General features: G+C 44.2%; 1 protein-coding gene across 1 annotated transcript in view; it reads right to left on the bottom strand.

Moving 5' to 3' along the window:
* The window catches only part of GABRA3 (gamma-aminobutyric acid type A receptor alpha3 subunit), a 158,583-nt gene that overhangs the window by 20,740 nt on the left and 120,071 nt on the right, over positions 1–17,772 (bottom strand). The window contains exon 6 of the mRNA XM_027845063.1: positions 7,476–7,558. Within this exon, the coding sequence (XP_027700864.1) occupies positions 7,476–7,558 (83 nt within the window). The remainder of the gene's footprint in view (positions 1–7,475; positions 7,559–17,772) is intronic.

The following is a 17,772-nucleotide window of genomic DNA, read 5'->3' as shown; positions in this document are numbered from 1 at the left end:
CTTATTATGCCTTTATCCAAGTGACTGAAAAAAGTCTTCAACAACACAGAACCAAGCACAGATACTTAGGGCTCTCGGATAGATACTTCCTTCCAAGGTGGCCATCTGACCAGTTCCAAATTCACCTAATAAATAAATATAGCAAATAGTAAATATCTTCTAGTGCTCATCTTTCCATATTTCCACACAAACAACATTAGAGTATTTTTCAAATGATTTCCTCAAATCCAGGCAAACTATACCTAGAGCACCCTGATCAAGTCTAATAACCCTGTCAAAGAAGGAGATAAGGTTAATCTGGCATCATCTGATTTTGAAGACACGTTACTGGCTCCTGTGATCACTACTTCCTTTTCTAGATATTCATGTATCATCTCTTAATTTTTTTTTTTACAATTTTCCAGGAATAGAAGTCAAGTTCATAGGCTTATAGTTTGTAAATTCAACCACCTCCCTTTGTGGATACTTGGGATATCTGCCCTTTGCCAAAAGTGCTCTACCTCTGTCATCTTCCAATATCTCTTAAAGATCACTTACAGTGACTCAGCAATCACATCTGCCAGTTCTTTCAATATCCAAGGTTGTAGTTCACTTGGGACTGATGACCTGAACTTGTCAAGGAAAGCTAGAAGCTGTCTTACTATCTTCCTATTTTTATTAAGTATCAATTCCCCACTGGCTATTTTTGTTCAGTTCTGTCCTAATTTTGAAAAATGGGAAAATAGTAAAGGGTGGAGACTATAGGCAGGAGAATTCAACTTGGATCCCTGGCAAAATTCAAGACCATATTATTAAATGGATGGTTAGTAAACATTTAGAAAAGGAAGCAGTGATCACAAAGTGGTCTCACAAAATGGCTTCATCAAGAACATCTGTCCTTTAGAGATATGGACTTGGGAATGAAGCATCCCCTGGAATCCAAGGAGAGGAGCACTGAAGAATGAAGGACATTGAATAAACTCCAGCAAAAGAGGAAAGAACTTGAAAAAATTTTCTGAAGTTCCTTGCATGACACTTTCTCTCATGGTGCTTTTCATAAAGAATGCTATGCTGTTGTTAGACCCAGAACTACCGGTCTAAGGTCCACACAACTAAAGATGTCTCACCTCAATTTCTTCAATCTATGCACTTTAAAAGGTTTCATGTTTTTGGAATCAAGATGATCAAATCTAGCCCAGGTGTTTAAGTTTCCATCTTCCTATTCTTAAAAAAAATGTGTAATTTGCTACAACAACTCTTCTATACTCTCCTCTGATCCCTTTAGCTTCTTGGAAACATCATCCCACTGCTTATGACCTTGGAATTTCCTAGTTGCTAAGCACACTGGCAAGGAATATCCTCAGTATACATTTGGTAGCATTGCACATTTTCTGGATGAACGAAGTGGGTCAGTGGATACAGCTCCATGCCTGGAGTCAGGAAGACCTGAGTTCAAATCCAGCCTCAGATACTTACAACTTTTGTGACCCTCGCAAGTCACTTAAACTCTATCTGCTTCAGTTTCTTCATCTATAAAATGGGGATAACAATAGTGCCTGCCTCCCAGGGTTGTTGTGAGGATCAAATGAGACAGTAATTGTAAAGTGCTTAGCACAGTGCCTGGCACATAGTAAGTGCTATATAAATATTAGTTGTTGTTGTTGTTATTATTATTTTAATTAGCAAAGGTTTTTAGAATGCCATTGCTAAGCTCCAGGGGTTTCTACAACAACATCCAGAGACATCTAGGGATGGAATGTAACTAACAAGGGCTGATAAGATTGCATTTGGCGAATGTTTTGCAAATCTAATCAAAAGGGCTAAAACAGATATGGGATGGAGAAAGCTGCCTCTGTTTATCTACCAACTAGACTGCATAGAGAATAGCTATGATGATGGAAGAGGAATGGAGTTTCCCAGAAATCCCCAGGAAATAAAATCCTTGAAAGGAGTCACTAGTACATCCCACACTAAGACCTGTTAAAAACCTGAGCTTGAAAAGGCCAAGATCCCCCACTGCATCCTGGGCCATCTCCAGCTGTCCTGATCCATTTCTGGCCACTGGACCCAGATGGCTCTGGAGGAGAAAGTGAGGCTGGTGACTACGTACAGCCCTCCCTCACTTAAATCCAATTCACTTACATGTCATGGCATCACCTCCCTGATGTCATGGTCCTCTTTGAGAACAAAGGACAAACAACATATTTAAACTGGGAGAGAAGACTTGGTGGAAGAGGGGGGCAGGGCAGGGCCATGGTTAGCTCTGCTCAAGTATTTGAAAGGTTGTCAGGTGGAAAAGGGTTTAGTCTCATTCTGCTCAGCCCCAGAAGGAAGAACTAAGAGCAATGTGGGTTGGGGCGGGGAGGAAGGAAGGTTCAAAGAAGTCCATCTAGGATGAATGTCAAGAAAAACTTCCTAATAATTGGAGCTATCCAAACATGGAACATGCTATGAGGGCAGGTGGTAAATTTCCACTCACTGGAGCTCTTCAAGCCAAGGCTGGATGACTTCTTGTCAAGCACGAGGTAGCCCTTAGCCTCTGAGGTCTCTTCCAACTCTAAAATTATGCGACCCAGGAAAGTGGACCTTGGAGCAAAGCCCAGGTCTAGAGGCCCCCTTTCTATCCCAACTTGGCGATGTATGGCTTTCTCCTTCTCCCTACCTCCCTTCTTCCCTCCTCCACCCCCCCAAAGCCCTGAAGACACAATTTACTGCATTTAATGCCATACAATAAACCGGTACACAGGGAAAGCATGTTAATCTCTCTGCACCTCAGTTACCCTATGTGAAAAAATGGGAATGTGAGACTCGATGACCTCTAAGGTTCTCTAACTCGCTGGTTTTATGGTTCCACCTCCTGGCACATACCCTGGAGAAAAGTATGGCAAAGGTATTGGTGGTTCCATATGTCATTCCTATGTTGAATCAAGGCTGAAAATGTGTGAGTCTAGATTTGAAGCTCATGCTGCCAAGGCTTCTCCAGAGATGCTCTAGCACTCTCAATCTCCTTTTTCCTGGTCACTGAGTTGTGCCTCAATAACTGACCCTAATCTTACGTCAAGAAGTGCTCACTAATGGCTCCCCTTGGTTTTTAAGGGGGAGCAATAAGTCCTAGTGAGGTTCAGGCCGAGGCCCAGGAGCCGAACTAGAAAGTCTAGGCAGAACCTCTCCCTGCTGTACTGTTCCCAACCTGAGCTTATCCATTTCCCTTTGCAGCTGACTCTCCAAGAGCAAGACACAAAGGCAAACCAAGTCTTGACTTTTCCACCCAAAGTCAGATGACCTTCAGCCTCTTCCTCCAGGAGAATCCATCAGCTCCAGCTCCCAGGCCACGAGAGCCCTGTCAATGATCTTTCAAAGGAGGCTGCAAAAAGCCACCTGGAACACTGATACGGAGGCTCAGAGTGTAAGGGGCACCTTTAGGTGGTAGCCAGTGTTACTCTTCTTCCCTGTTCTTACATGGATCCCATGATGCAGTTGCCTCTGTGGCTAGCCAAACCCATTTTTTCCAGTGAACCTAGGAGAACATATTAAAACCCTACCAACTCTCCCAACTGGAGGAGAGTTCCACATCATATATAATTCCTGTTCACACCTTCAGTATTCCAACCAAACTGGCCTATTTGGTGCTTCTCATAGATAATATTCCATTTCCTGCCTCTGGACCTTTGCACAGACCGTCCCCTATGTTAGGAATGCCATCCCTCCTCACCCGTACCTCAGAGCTTGTCTAGCTCCCTTCAAGGCTCAGCTCAAGTGCCAACCTTTCCTGCTTGTTTACTATTAGTCTCCCCATCAATTATTTTGTATATGCTTTGTGTTAATTCATCTGTGCACGTTTTGCCCCACTACCCCAGTAAAACGTATGCTCCTTGAGGACAAGAACTTTTTGGTTTCTGTTTCTATCCCCAGTCCCTAGCATAGTGCCAGACACGTGGCACGTATTTGCCATTGATAAGTGCTTGTCACATTGAGTTGATGGCCCCTAATTCATGACATCATCTTGTAACTCATTTTAAATGACCCTGGCCCAGGAGCGTGGTACCCAAAGATTGCTCCAAGCACCTAATCAGTGTGCTCTTTCTGGCTGGGTTTGAACTCATGGCCTCATTTTCTTCTGGGCTCCATCTCTTCTATCCCCATGACCTGGCCAAGTCCTTTAACCTTGTGGAGCTTCACTTGCCTCATCTCTAAAATGGGAAGAAAAATGCTACTTGCCCCACTTTCCTCACAAAGTTGTTGGGTGGAGGGATCCATTGAGATTGTGTCTGTGAAGCAATCTGGTTACTGAACTGTCCATGTTACGAGCACTCTAGAGCAGGGCTTCTTAAGCTTTTTTTGTTTGTTTGTTTCTTGCTAGGCAATGGGGTTAAGTGACTTGCCCAGGGTCACACAGCTAGTAAGTGTCTGAGGTTGGATTTGAGCTCAGGTCCTCCCAACTCCAGGGCCAGTGCTCTATCCACTGCGCCACCTAGCTGCCCCACTTCTTAAGCTTTTTCCACTCATTACCCACAGTTTAAGAAGTGCTGGTCTAGAGCTCTAGGGGATCTCAGAGGCTGTCTGGTCCAGCCCCCTCATTTGATACATGAGGAAACTCTGGCCCAGAGAGGTTGAGTTACTTGACAAAATCTTCTGGAGAGTAAATAGCAGAGCTGAGATTTGAACCCAGATGCTCTAACTCCAGATCCAGCCTAATACAAACAGGAGCTATCACTGCCATTCCTTTTATGGCTGCTGCTCTGAATAGTGGGTCTCAGTGCCCTCTGCAGGAATTCTTCAGTACTGCTTAAGCAGTCCAATGGAAACTTTCCTAAAGGGAGCTCTAAAGCCCTCACTCTTGGACGTTCTCAAGAACATGGTATTACAAGGAATGGAGGAAATCTTTTCTTCATTTGCAGGTTCTTCATGCCCCTATTCTCAAAGTTGCTTTGCTTTTCCCCAGCTGGAGGCCTGTTGTTTTTTTTTTTTTTTTTCTGAGCTGCATGGGCTTACTGAGTAAAAATCTGGGAGCTTCTGGCTATTTGCACTGTCCCTCCACCCCAAAAGAGCAGCATTTCAGTAGGGGAGGGGCTGCCCAACAGTGGTCTGAAGTAAACAATGACTCCGCCTTCCCCAAAGACCCTGCTCAACGGTCTCCTCACCCCACCACTGGAACCTCACCAGGGATTAACAAGCTCTTCTTTGGGGACACAAATCCCTCCTGGGAGGGTTGAACCTTTTGGCCATCCATGCTTAAACTAGTAGTTAAAGTGTCGTCGCAAGGATAAAATTTATAAAATGCTTTTTGCAGTACCTACACGTAGTAGGTGCTATGTAAATACTTATTTCCTTCCTTCCTTCTGTCATATGACTATTACTATCCTTTTCAGTCTTCGGTCATACTGTTCCTCCTCACACACTCAATGTTCCAGCCAAACTGGACTGCATCCTGTTTGCCATATGTAACATTCTATTTCCCACCTTCATACCTTTGTATAAGTGGTCCCCCAAGTCTAGAATGAACTCTTGTCCTCTTCTTGGAATGTATAGTCTTCCTTCTAAACACAAGTCAGGTGTCAACTCCTCCCCAAGTGTTTCCCTGATATCTCTACTTGCTGCCCTTTCAATCCCCTGAATTACTTGGTCTGACTTTTTCTCTTCAAAGCCCAGGCTCTCCTTTCTTCAGTTCTTCCCCTTCTGTCACCGTTCAATCTCAATAGCTAGCGTGTCTTCAACTATTCTCGGCTTCTCATTTCTAGAGGAACTTGCCCCCAATCAACCTGACCAAATCAGGAACCTTCCAAACTACAAATATGGCCAAGTTTGGTGAAAGCTTTCATCTCACATTACATGAAGTAAGGCTGCAACATGAAGTAAGGCTGCAACATGAAGTAAGGCTGCATGGTATCCAGGAAAGTGGCTTTCAGGTGGACTCCAAAAACCTGGGGTCAAGTCCTAACTAACTCTACTGCTCATTTATTGTATGATCTTAGCTCAGTCATTCACCTTTACTTTTCTCATTTGCAAAATGGGAGAATAATTTTTTCACTGCCTACCTCTAAGTTTAGGCCTCCCCAGTTGGCTTTTCTCTCTCTGCCACCCCACAGAGCAGTGCTTGCCTTACTCCCTAGGGCATATATAGATACCGTGTGGGAGACAGGATTTATAGTAGAGAAAAACCAAGTTTTAGAGTCAGGAGACCCTGGTTCAAATCATGCTCTGGCATTAGCTCACTGTGTGACCTTGAGTGAATCACCTTAGTTCTCCAGGTCATTTTCCCACTCATAAAATGTAGGAGTTAATCTAGATCAGAAGTTCTCAACCTAGGGTCCATGGACCTGAGGGTTCATAAATAAATTTGGGGGGATATAAAATTGGATGGGAAAAATCCATCTTAATTTCCACTAACCTCTCACAGAAATTTACGGGGGTGGGGGTGGGGATTGGCTTCATCAGATACTGCCCAAGGGGCCCAGGACACAATGAAGATGAAACAGCCCTGTTCTAAATGATCTCAGTAGTCCCTTACAGTTCCAAATTCTCTGATTCTAAATTGGCACCAGCCACCGCACCACTCTGGCTGCCAGTATTATTGGGGTTTCAACTCATGAGTGCTAACAAGTGGGAGGAAGGGACAGTCAAAGGGGTCAATATTACTCAGGGGCCTAGGGGTGGGGTGGGTAGAGCACAGGACAGAGCAGGAAGGGGAGATGTGCTATCTGAGACACTCTTCTTTTCCAATGTTTGGATTTTCCCCAAGGTATCGTTGGTAGTCATGAGAAGAGTATGAGGGCCTCATGCCTGGGGAGAAATGGGGGGAGTGGCTCCAACTCTTCATCAAATCACTAAGTTGGACCCCACAAGATCCTAGCTGGAAGGGACTTTAGAGATCATCCAGTTCATCCCCTTTATTTGATCTCCAAGCTCCATTCCAGCTCCAAAGCTCTTGCTTCCATGCGTCAGGCCACTGGCTCCTTACATGTAGGACCATGCCAGAAGCCTAACCTAATAACCACTGGAGAAGGCCACCAGGAAAGGGAAGCACTTACTATCTGCTCTGGATGGTTGGTAAGAAGTAGAGCTTGACTTTGCCCTTTGGGCCCAAGCCATTGATTGGGACCCAGGTCCTGGTGTTCAGGCCCAGTCCCTTTCCAAGAAGATCCCCACTCCTTTCTATGGGCTCATCCCCCACCCAGCACTTGAACTCTACTCCACTGGTCTTTTCCTGTCTGCATGGGAATAAATAGAATGGAAAGATTCTGGTTTTCTGCAAAGATTTTGCAGACTAGGAGACCAGGATGGGATTGAGCTTGAAGCTGATTCTTTAGCTCCTGGCCAGTCAGTACCCCACCATGCCCCCTTTCTCTGCTGCTCAGATCACTGTTAACAGTCACCTGTGGATACATGTTAAACAATGAGCAAAAGTATTTGGGATAAACCCTGGGGCCCCAGACTTTGGGGCTGATGGCTCCTACTGAGAAGGCCACAGGGCCAGTGAACAATGAGAACAGACTTACAGCTTCCGAACTTCAGTGGGCAGGCATGCACATCCATGGGGAAGTCTTCCAAGTGCATGGGACATTCAGCATGAATGGTCAACCTGGAAGACACAAAACAAGGCAATGACCTACTTAAGCTTCAGTACCCAGGATTTAGGTCTTCTGCAAAGGAGGACTTTTACAAGGAAGCTTGTTAGATGCTCAAACTAGCTCCCCAGCTCCATCTCTGGAGAGCTCTGAATAGGGGCTGTCCCTTATGAAAGGGCAGTAGACTAGATGACTTCTCCAAGAGCCCTTGCTGTCTTCTGCTTCTGTAATGCAGACTTGACCCTCACCCTCCCATCTTGGAAAGATAGGAGGGAAACATGCACAGGGGCCACAGCCATGCGAATGAAAAGACCACTGAAAAGAAGTCAGACTCTGAGTAAGTGGGAAAACATATGAGACCTTCCTCCTCTAGGCAGAGAGGCAGGATGCTGCATACAATGCCAGACACAGTTGCTGGATTGGGTGTTTTTGCTTGGTTTTCTTTGTTAGAAGGGTGGATTCAATATGAAGGAGAGAGGGGAAGCTGGGAATGACTGTAACAAAAACAAAGGGTACCAATAAAATTTATTCAAAAGAAAACAAAAACATAAAGCTCTTCTTGGGTTCCCTGCCTTAGCAACTGAAGAGCAAGCTGAGAGCAAACTTCCTGGCTGGCCTACTGCAGCAGGCCCGTGACTCACCACCTTCCTGCTCAGTTTAATTCTTTCCAAAATGGGGCTAATAACCCTGATCCTTCTCAGCAGGCTGTCTTGCGAGTTAACTAATTAATGATTGGGGTAGGGAGAGGGAGAGGGATTTGAAGGGATGAATACCTTTGCTCTGATAATAAAAGATCACTTAAGATGCTTCTGATGGGGATGTGCTACTGCCCACAGCAACTGGCTGCTCCATGGCGGGGGGGGGGGGGGAGTAGGGTGGAGTCGAGGAAGGAGAAGAGAGACTGTTCTTGGAGAATATAGATGAATTGTGTCTGTATGTGTGCTGGGAGAAGAAAGGGGTTGGCAAGAAAATGCGATGCTACATAGTAACTGGGCATAGAGGGGATCTCAAGCTCCAGAAACCTGTGCTAGAGACAGCCCTGAATTTGGAGCCAAACGTCAGGAGTTTGACTCTAAGTTTGGCTATTTTGTACGACCTTGGGCAAATGACTTCTAATCTCTGGGCATTAGGGTTCCTCTTCTGTCAAATGGGGCCCAATGATTACTAATGTTCTTTCTATGGTCCTGCTGCCATTAGTGGCCATCCAAGGTGGGCTCCCAGATTCATGAGATCACACATCTGGAATTAGAAATGATCTTTGAGGTCCCAGATGAGGACATTAAGGTCCAAGAGGTTGTGACTTGAACAAGGTCATTCAGGTAGAAAGAGACAGGCAGATTCCCTGACTCCAGTCAGCACCCCTTCCATCATACCACACTGTTGCCCCAGAGCAGGAATATAGTTAAGGTTGTCACTGAGACTGTCCCCAAACTCAGCTGAAATATAGGGCTCTGCCACTTCCTATCTGTGGAACACTGCTTTCACTCTCTGGGCCTCAGTTTCCTTATCTGCAAAATGGGTGAGTTGGACTAACTGGCCTCTAAGGTCTCTCAAATCTATGCTCTTCTGATGCTACAATGCATAATTTCATCACAATGGGTCAAAACTCACCAGTGCCTCAACAAGATGGTTCTCACGAATTGCTATGCTCTTCCCCCTCCCCAAATGCATCTGACCAGCTGCCTGGTGCTGAGCCTCTTCACACATAACTAGGTTGGTCCTTGGTTGACAGATACACAGTCCGTCACCAGACCTGTATTCAAAGCCTTCCCAGCTTGGTAGGACCTAGCAGAGTTTGTTTTCTCCCAGGATAGACTTTGAAAACTAAGAACTGCCATGATGAATACCCAGAGGAGGGGTTCCTTTAAAGACCCATCCACAGGAAGCAATAGTGAATAATGGAAGGCATCATAATACCAAGAGCTAATTATTCTCTCATATCACAGATGAGGAAACTGAGGATGAAAGACTTGCCTAGTATTACACAATGGTGGAGTCAGGCCTTGGACCCAGGTTTTCTGAGTCCACATCAAACTGCTTTCCTTGATAGCATATTGCAATCCCTCAAGTGTTTTGTCATTCAGGAAAGGAGATGGCAGGAAGGAAAGTGAAATGTTTGTGGGACTTAACAAAATAAACGATCATGGAAAATAAGGTTGCCTAGAGATGGTGGGACTTTGAGGGCCAAATACAGAAGTCTGGGCTAGATGGCTAAGTGTCAGGTGATCATCCATGGTCCATTTATCTGTGGTCTTGCCCTCCCCACAAACTTCTTCCTTGTTAAAGCCCTAGCACTCCTGCAAGGACAGAGAGGTAAGGAAGGATTCCTTTGGGACGGATCAGTAGAGCTTTTCCCCAGTAAAACCCCTTGCTTAAAGAGTTTCTTTTGTTTAAAAAAAAGAACACACACACACACACACACACACACACACACACACACCCTCTGGAGTGATGGGAACCAATCCCTGAAACATTTAAGTTGTTCAGGAGAAATGCCACTAGACATCAGGGTTTAATCAGAGGAATGTAAATTGTCCTAAAAGACCTATGGAGTTTCAATTATAAATGTAGCATAGAAAATTTAAAAATCTGTAATGAAAAAAACCATAGTCATGATTAGCAATTTTTGTGCCTGAGGCCTGGAAAGCAGCTTGGCAGAAGTGAGGCTTAGGACGGCACCTTGTATCATACACCCATACCAAGTACAGAGAAAATACATGATCTGCATGACAAAGGTCATACAATAAGAAAATTAAAAGAGAATGAGATCAGATAGCTTTCAGACTGGTGGGAGAGGTTATCAAAAAAGAGAAAGGAGATAATTTCCATCACATGACATTGAAAAGCTTTTGCACTAATAAAATCAATGCAACTACTAATGCAATGTACTAATAAAACTAACGATGCAATGTACTAATAAACCAACTACTAATAACAAGTAATGATGCAAAATATTGAAAACATCAATAAGAGGGAAGCTATCAAAAAATCTGAGTCAGTCAATAAGGCTTTATTAAAGCACATGGACCAGGCATTGTGCTAATTGCTGGGGATGTTCTTGTTGTTGTTGTTCAGTTGCTTTAGCCATGTCTGAGTCTTTGTGACCCCATTTAGGGTTTTCTTGGCAAAGATGCTGGAATGGCTTGCCATTTCCTTCTCCAGCTCATTTTACAGATGAGAAAACTGAGGCAAACAGGGTTAAATGACTTGCCCAGGGTCACACAGCCAGTTCGTGTCTGAGGCTGGATTTGAACTCAGGTCTCCAGGTCCAGGGCTCTATTCACTGTGCCACCTAACCACCCCTAATTGCTGGGGATACAAAGAAATGTCTTTCATCAGGATCTGATTGAAAGATATATAGGGAAGTAACACAAAAATGTAAGACTAAGTGCAATTTGTCCAACAGATAAGTGATCCAAAGATATGAAAAACTTCTTTCAAAAAAAGGAATTGTAAATGATTGACAATCATAAGGAAGACTGCTCCAAATCTCTAATAATAAGAGAAATTCAAATCAAGGTTGTCAAAGGTATATAGATGAGTACCATATACACCAAGATATTCACTGTAGCTCTCTTTGTGGCAGCAAAGAACTGAAAACAAAATATATGTCCATTGATTGAAGAATGGAAGGAAGGAAACAAGTATTTTTTCAAGAGGTTACTATGTGCCACTCACTGTGCTACGCACTTTACAAATATTATCTCATTTGATCTTCATGGCAACCTTGAAAGGTAGGTGCTATTATTATTCCCATTTTACAGATGAGGAAATGGAAGCAGTTGGAAGTTAAGTGACTTGCCCAAGGTCTCACACAGCTAGTGAGTGTTCGAGGTTAAATTTGAACTCAAGTCTTCCTGACTCCAGGCCCAGAGTTCTATCCAATTTGCAGCCTAGCTATCTATAATGGTTAAATAAATTGTGGCACATGAATGTAATGGAATATTACTGTGCTGGAAGAAATGGTGAGCATGATGAATGAAAGGAAGTGAAGTGAGCAGAACCAGGAAAGTGATATACACAATGACCACAGAGTAATATTCACAATGTATATTATAGTTATATACACAATGACTACAGCACTGCACATGGAAAAACTAAAAATGACAAAACTGTCCAAACTGAATGGTATCACTAAGCTCAGTCCCAAGGCAGTGATATGAGTCGCCCTCCTACAGACGTGGGAGACCTTCGGGGATGGAGGGAACCTGCACATCTCAGGCTTCTCTCTTTAATTTAGCAGAACGTTTGTTTCTTTCTTCCTTTTTCATCCTTCATTATCATGGATAGCTTTCTGAGAAGATGAGGAATATAGTGGGGAGATATAAGCAATCTAAAAACAAGTGATAACAATAAAATTTATTTAAAGAAACGAATTGTAAACTGTCAACCACCATATGAAAGATGGCTCCAAAACACTCATAATAAGACAAATGCAAATCAAAACAACTCTGAGGGTTCACCTCACACCTAGCAAATTGGCAAAGATGACAAGAGATGTAATTAGTCCACGTTGGAGGGGCTGAAGAATGACAAGCCCGCTAATGTACTATTAGGGGAGCCGTGATGTGCTCCAACCATTCTGGAAAGCAATTTGAAAATAGGCTCCAAAACGTCCTTGTTCTTTGATCCAGACATCCCACTGCTAGACATCTACCCCCAGGAGGGCAAAGATAGGAATAAAAGCCCCATTTATCCCCAAATCTGCACAGCAGCTTATGGTAGTAGCAAAGAACTGGAAACACGATTGGCAGTGGAAGAGAAAGCTGTCATTTGGTCGCTTCCTAGTTTAATTCATTATTCTTGCTAACTAGGTGCTAAGCTCAGTTATTTCTTGGCTCTTCTAAGACCAAAGGTGCTGTCAGAGCCCCCCATAAATTCCACCACTATGGGACAAGCCCCAGTTGTCCCACTCTAGTTATGGCTCTGGTGAAAGACAAGCCCGGGATCAGAACACCACATCTGCTACCTTCCTCATAAGAGGGTCAAGGGTATTCACGCCACAAACATCCCTGGACATGGACTTCAAGTCCCCCATTTCCCACTTGATTCATTGCCATGGCTGTTTTAACTAATTATTTCTGTGACTTGATTCAGTCATTTCACTGTTGATCCAGAGTGAGGTTCTTCTGCAAACCTCCTTGTTGAGTTTCAGCCAGTCAGTCCATCAACAATCACTTGAGCATCTACTATGTGCAAGGTATAAGCCCAGGCATCAGAGGACACCAAGAAATAGTAAACCAGGTTCCTGCCCTCAAAGAGCTTACAGTCTAGTTGGACAGAGAAGGCTCACATACTTAAGAAGATAATGAAACATTTTTGTTGTTCAGTCATTTTCGACTCTTAGTGAACTCCATTTGGAGTTTTCTGGGAAAAGATACTGGAGTTGTTTGCTATTTCCTTCTCCAGCTCATTTTACAGATGAGGAAACTGAGGCAAACAGGGTGAAGTGACTTGCCCAGTCACACAGCTAGGAAATGTCTGAGATTTGAACTCAGAAAGATGAGTCTTCCTAACTCTAGGCCTGGTACTCTATTCACTGCAGCGCCACCTAGCTGCCCCAAACTGAACATATAAGACATCAAATGTTACTGAAAGGATACTCCAGGCAATATGTACTGTATTATCAGAAGAATCTTGGGAACAGAGGATTTTGAGCTGGACAGAAGCTCATGGCTCAGCTAATCTAACTGGCTCATTTTACAGAGATGACTTAGGAAGGCTTCACAGCAGAGGTAAGATGTGACCCATGCCTTAAAGGACGGACTGGATTAGGATAAGCATGGAGGAGGAAGAATGGCATCCCAGACAGGAAGAACAGACTAAGGCCAGAGAGAGGAGAAAACATATGGCACATGCAAGGAGACTTGGCTGGCTCGAGTGGAGGGGGCATATTTGAGAGGAGCCAGGGGTAAGGTGGGAGATGGAGGCTGGAGTTAGGTTGTGGAATACTTGAATGGTAAGCTGAGGAATTTGGACTTTCTCCTGTAGGCCATGGGCAGTCACTGCTGGTTCCTAAGCAAGGGAGGGCTGGGGCAGAAATGGTTCTTTGGAAATCATTTGCTACCAGATGTGATTTGTAGCAAGAAGCAGATTTAGAGGAAGTCTGGCCCAAAAGAGACTAGCTCTGAAGGCATTTGGGCTGGTGTGCTCTCCTGGTCTAATGCCTTTTTGCATGTTGTTTTGGTTTTACATGATTCCATCCCTCCAGCTCTGAAAGGCAGAGCCCAGGAAGAAAGGTTTTCCCTGTACCTCCTCCCCTTCTCTTGGCTCTGACCGGAATTGAGCATCTGTTTGGAGCTTGCCTGTCCTCCCAGAGCTGCTTAGGATACTGTACTAGGAAGGAGAAGAGGGGAGCAACATATGGGGTCTTGAGCTCCCACAGGAGGACGCCATAGGAGAGTGAGGGTAGGGGGAGTGGAAAATTACCCAGGTCTCCCTCCCTTCTTTGTAAACTTGCAAGGGGCTTGCTTTGGACAGAGCCCTTCTCTCTGAGGCTTTACACTATCCATTTTCTTTGGGCTCCCCTCCTGATCCCTGAATGAAGTGATCACTTCCCATCTGAAAGACAGACACCACACACCCTTTTGATGCTAAAGTAAATTTCTCCCTTCTCTCTGACACTGGTAGAGCTCCCACCTGGTTGGAATTCTAAATGTCATGCCTTATGGAATTGTGACGGGCCCCTAGGGGGGTCATTGAGCCAGATTGTAAGAAAAATCACTGAGTCACTTTTATTATTATGAAAAAGCACAAAATCATACCTTTTCAGCAACTCCAGCCTAATCTGTTATTCTCAAGGCATAGGGGAGTATTAATAATGGAGTATTAATATGGAATAGATGGTTGTGGCACATATAAAGGAGGTGCATTGGCATCAAGAATATATTCAAAGGAAGAGGACAGCCTCAGGCACATTGGGTAAATCCCACTTTGGGAGGATTTGTGAGAATACATAGACGAGAATTAATGAAGGAATGAAAAGGCATTGATTTGGTGCTTACTAGCAAGCACAAAAGGGAGCAAGGTGTGAAAGGCTTGTGATCTGTGGAGCTTTTTCCTCATCTCACTGAAATTCAGAGGGCAGGGGATAGAATTTACAAATCCTCCAGTAGCAGAGAAACAACTGAGCTTAGTACCTAGTTAGCAAGAGTACTTGATTAAAATCGCAAACTCCCAGAGGCCTACACCTCCCTGGTCTGCCTATGCCTTGCCCTGTTGTTCTACCATACACCCTCAGCCCTGCCCTGGATCAATGGGATTTCTTTTTTTTTTTAAATTGGTTCGTGGTGACATTTTTTAATATTTGTCCCCAGCGCACAAATGGCTAGTTATGGCTCTGGTAATGCATATTGATGAGCCTATGGATTCATTGGAATGTTGAAACATGGTGAATAGACCTCCCTACAGGATGTTATTGGCTGAATGAAATGGGTGAAGGAGAGGGGAATGCTTGCCATTTGATCACCTGCAGTCATAAGTGTTCCTCTCTAATTTCCCTTCCTGACCCAACTTTCCTTGGCCTAGATAGCAGGCCCCAAGACTGAAATTGTACCAACACAGCAGAAAGACATGCAACTCTAGCTATGTTAAGCAATTCCCAGTCAGCCCTATGGGTCCTAAATATTTTTTCATGTCATCCTTCCTAAGCTCTAATGAGATGACAGCCAAGCCATCAGTCCTGGCATCAGTTCTACCCCCCCTTGCCACTCTTAACCCCACACAACCCCCCTCCCTGCCATTCATTTCCATGCATGGCCCAAGGACTCCTTGGGACCAGGAGTCTTGCCTAATGAAACATCAAGATGTCAGGCCAAAAGGAATATGTCTCACTTCCTAGGCAAATACTGAGGCAGCTCAAGTGAAAAGTGTCATGTTGTTGTAATAAATAATCAACATGCTGTGTATATAGTTCTACATGCAGAGCAGAGATCAGGCCACAGGGAGCTCCACTTGCAAGGTTCCTGGCAACCTGGGCCAAGCCTAGTGCTGCCATGGTGGACCTCATTCTTTGGAGAAAGCCTACAAAGATGGCAAAGAGAGGGAGACCAGTGCCCTAGAGGCCAAGAAGCTGGCCAGAACATGGTAAAGCATGGGGACAATGCCAGGGCCAGCAACTGAACTATTGAAAATTCAAGAGTGCTAATGCAGTGAGAAAAGCATTACATTTGGAGACAAGAAACTATGGGTGGGATCCTGACTCTGCTATTTACTCATCTGTATGACTCTGGACAGGTCATTTCACCCATCATTTGTAAAATGAAAGTGTTGCACTAAGTTGATCTGTAAGGCCCCTTCTAGTTCCAAATCCAATGATCCTGAAATACTTGGTACTAAATGCCTAGTACTACATGTTAAGGGAACTATAAAGTGAATAAAATGTGGTTCCTCCACTCAAGGAGCTTATAGGTGGGGAGAAAACACACCACACACACACACACACACACACACACACACACACACACACACCATTAGTACAAGACCATGTTTACTAAGTGCCAAATGTTTGACCTCTCTGAGTCTCAGTTTTCTCATCTCTATAATGGATTCAACAATACTCACGCTGCTCATTTCATAGAGCTATTAGGAGGAAAGAACTTGGTCAACCTGAAAGAGTTCCAGAAATGTCAACTATTGGGATTCCTACTGCTGTTCTTATTCTTCTTCCTATAATTATAGATAGTCTCTGCTAGCTCTGAGGAGGGACGGGTCAGTGTGGCTTGGAGTAACCAGGGAAGGGTGGGATTTGGAGGTTGGCTAAGACTTGACTAGATCAAGAAGGGGGAAGAATAATATGAACAAAGGTAAGGAGGCTAAAAGGCTGAGTAACTGGTGAGGGGAGAGTAAAATGCCTTCCACATCAAAGGGCAAGACTTTCCTGAGATACCTACAAAGCCCAGCATCTGGCCAGCTCTACCTTGTCTGGGTTTGGGTAGATGAGTCTCCTTTTCTGGATCATCATCAATGTTAACTATGGCTATGACCCCAGAAGGCTATGTCCAGGGTCCTATTCTCCTTTCTCTTGATCTGCTTTCACTTTTTGATGGCACCAGCTGCCATTGTTTGGACTATAATCTTTATGCAGATGATTCCCAGATCTCTATGGCCAGCTTCAGTACCACATTACCAACTGTCTCTAGGATGTATACAATTGGATGGCACCTCAAGCTCAACACGAAGTAAACAAAACTCATCATCTTTCCCCTCAAATCCACCCCTCTTCTGAATTTCCCTATTTCTTTTGAAAGAAAGAAACTGGTCACCAACCAGTTGCCAGATCTTATCATTTCTACTTCTCCGCCACCTCTCGCATGTGTCCCTTTCTCTTGACTTGCACAGCCACCACCCCTAGGTTGGTTCTCATTAACTCTTACCTGGACCATTGCAATAGCCTCCTCATGGGTCTCCCTACCTCAAGAATCTCCTCACTCCAATACATCCTCTCCGCAGATGTGCCAAAATGATGTTTGTAAATCACAAGTCTGATCATATCACTTCTTTCCAGCAGCTCTCTCTTAATTCTAGGACCAGACATAGATGCCTTTGTTTGACATCAAAACTCCTACTTCCATGTTGGAATCTCTAGTTTCTTTCAAGGGCTACCTTCAGCATAAGACCTTTCCTGGTCCTCCCTCTCCCAGACACTAGCACCCCCACAACTTTACAAGGTTTCTTTGTATCTGCCCTGTATGTTTTATAGCTATGGAATGCTCCTTCAAGGCAGCAACTGTTTTTGTCTTTGCATCTCCAGGATCCATTGAAGAAAATTCCTGGCTTACAGTAGGTGCTTAATTAATGCTTATTAACCAGGGGAAAGGCAAATAAGCAGGGAGTGGCTCACCTATAATGTAGCCCCCTCCATTTATAGCATCTCGTGGTTTGCAAAGGACATTCCTATGAAGTAAGGTAGTATGCATCTTCTTAACCAGGGCTTCTTAAACTTTTTCAACTTGTGACCCCTTTTCCCATTGTTTTTGGCAGCTTTCCTTGGAGTTGCGAGGCCTGAGGGCATGCACAGGGCAAAGTGCACATGCTTTGTGTTCAGAACCAAGGTTGCAGTGAAGTTGCACATTGTAACGTGGGCAACCACTGCCAGAAACACCTTGGATTCACTATGTATTTGATTTTTAATTAATTTTTTGTCATTGTGCATTCAGGAACTTTTTACTGTTGCCAAATTTTTTGTGACCCCATATGGGGTCGAGACCCACAGTTTAAGAAGCGCTGT

The sequence above is a fragment of the Vombatus ursinus genome, unplaced genomic scaffold (genome assembly GCF_900497805.2).
Source record: "Vombatus ursinus unplaced genomic scaffold, bare-nosed wombat genome assembly UNPS02014951.1, whole genome shotgun sequence".
Classification (NCBI taxonomy): Eukaryota; Metazoa; Chordata; class Mammalia; order Diprotodontia; family Vombatidae; genus Vombatus; species Vombatus ursinus.
This window is presented reverse-complemented; position numbering and strand designations above follow the sequence as displayed.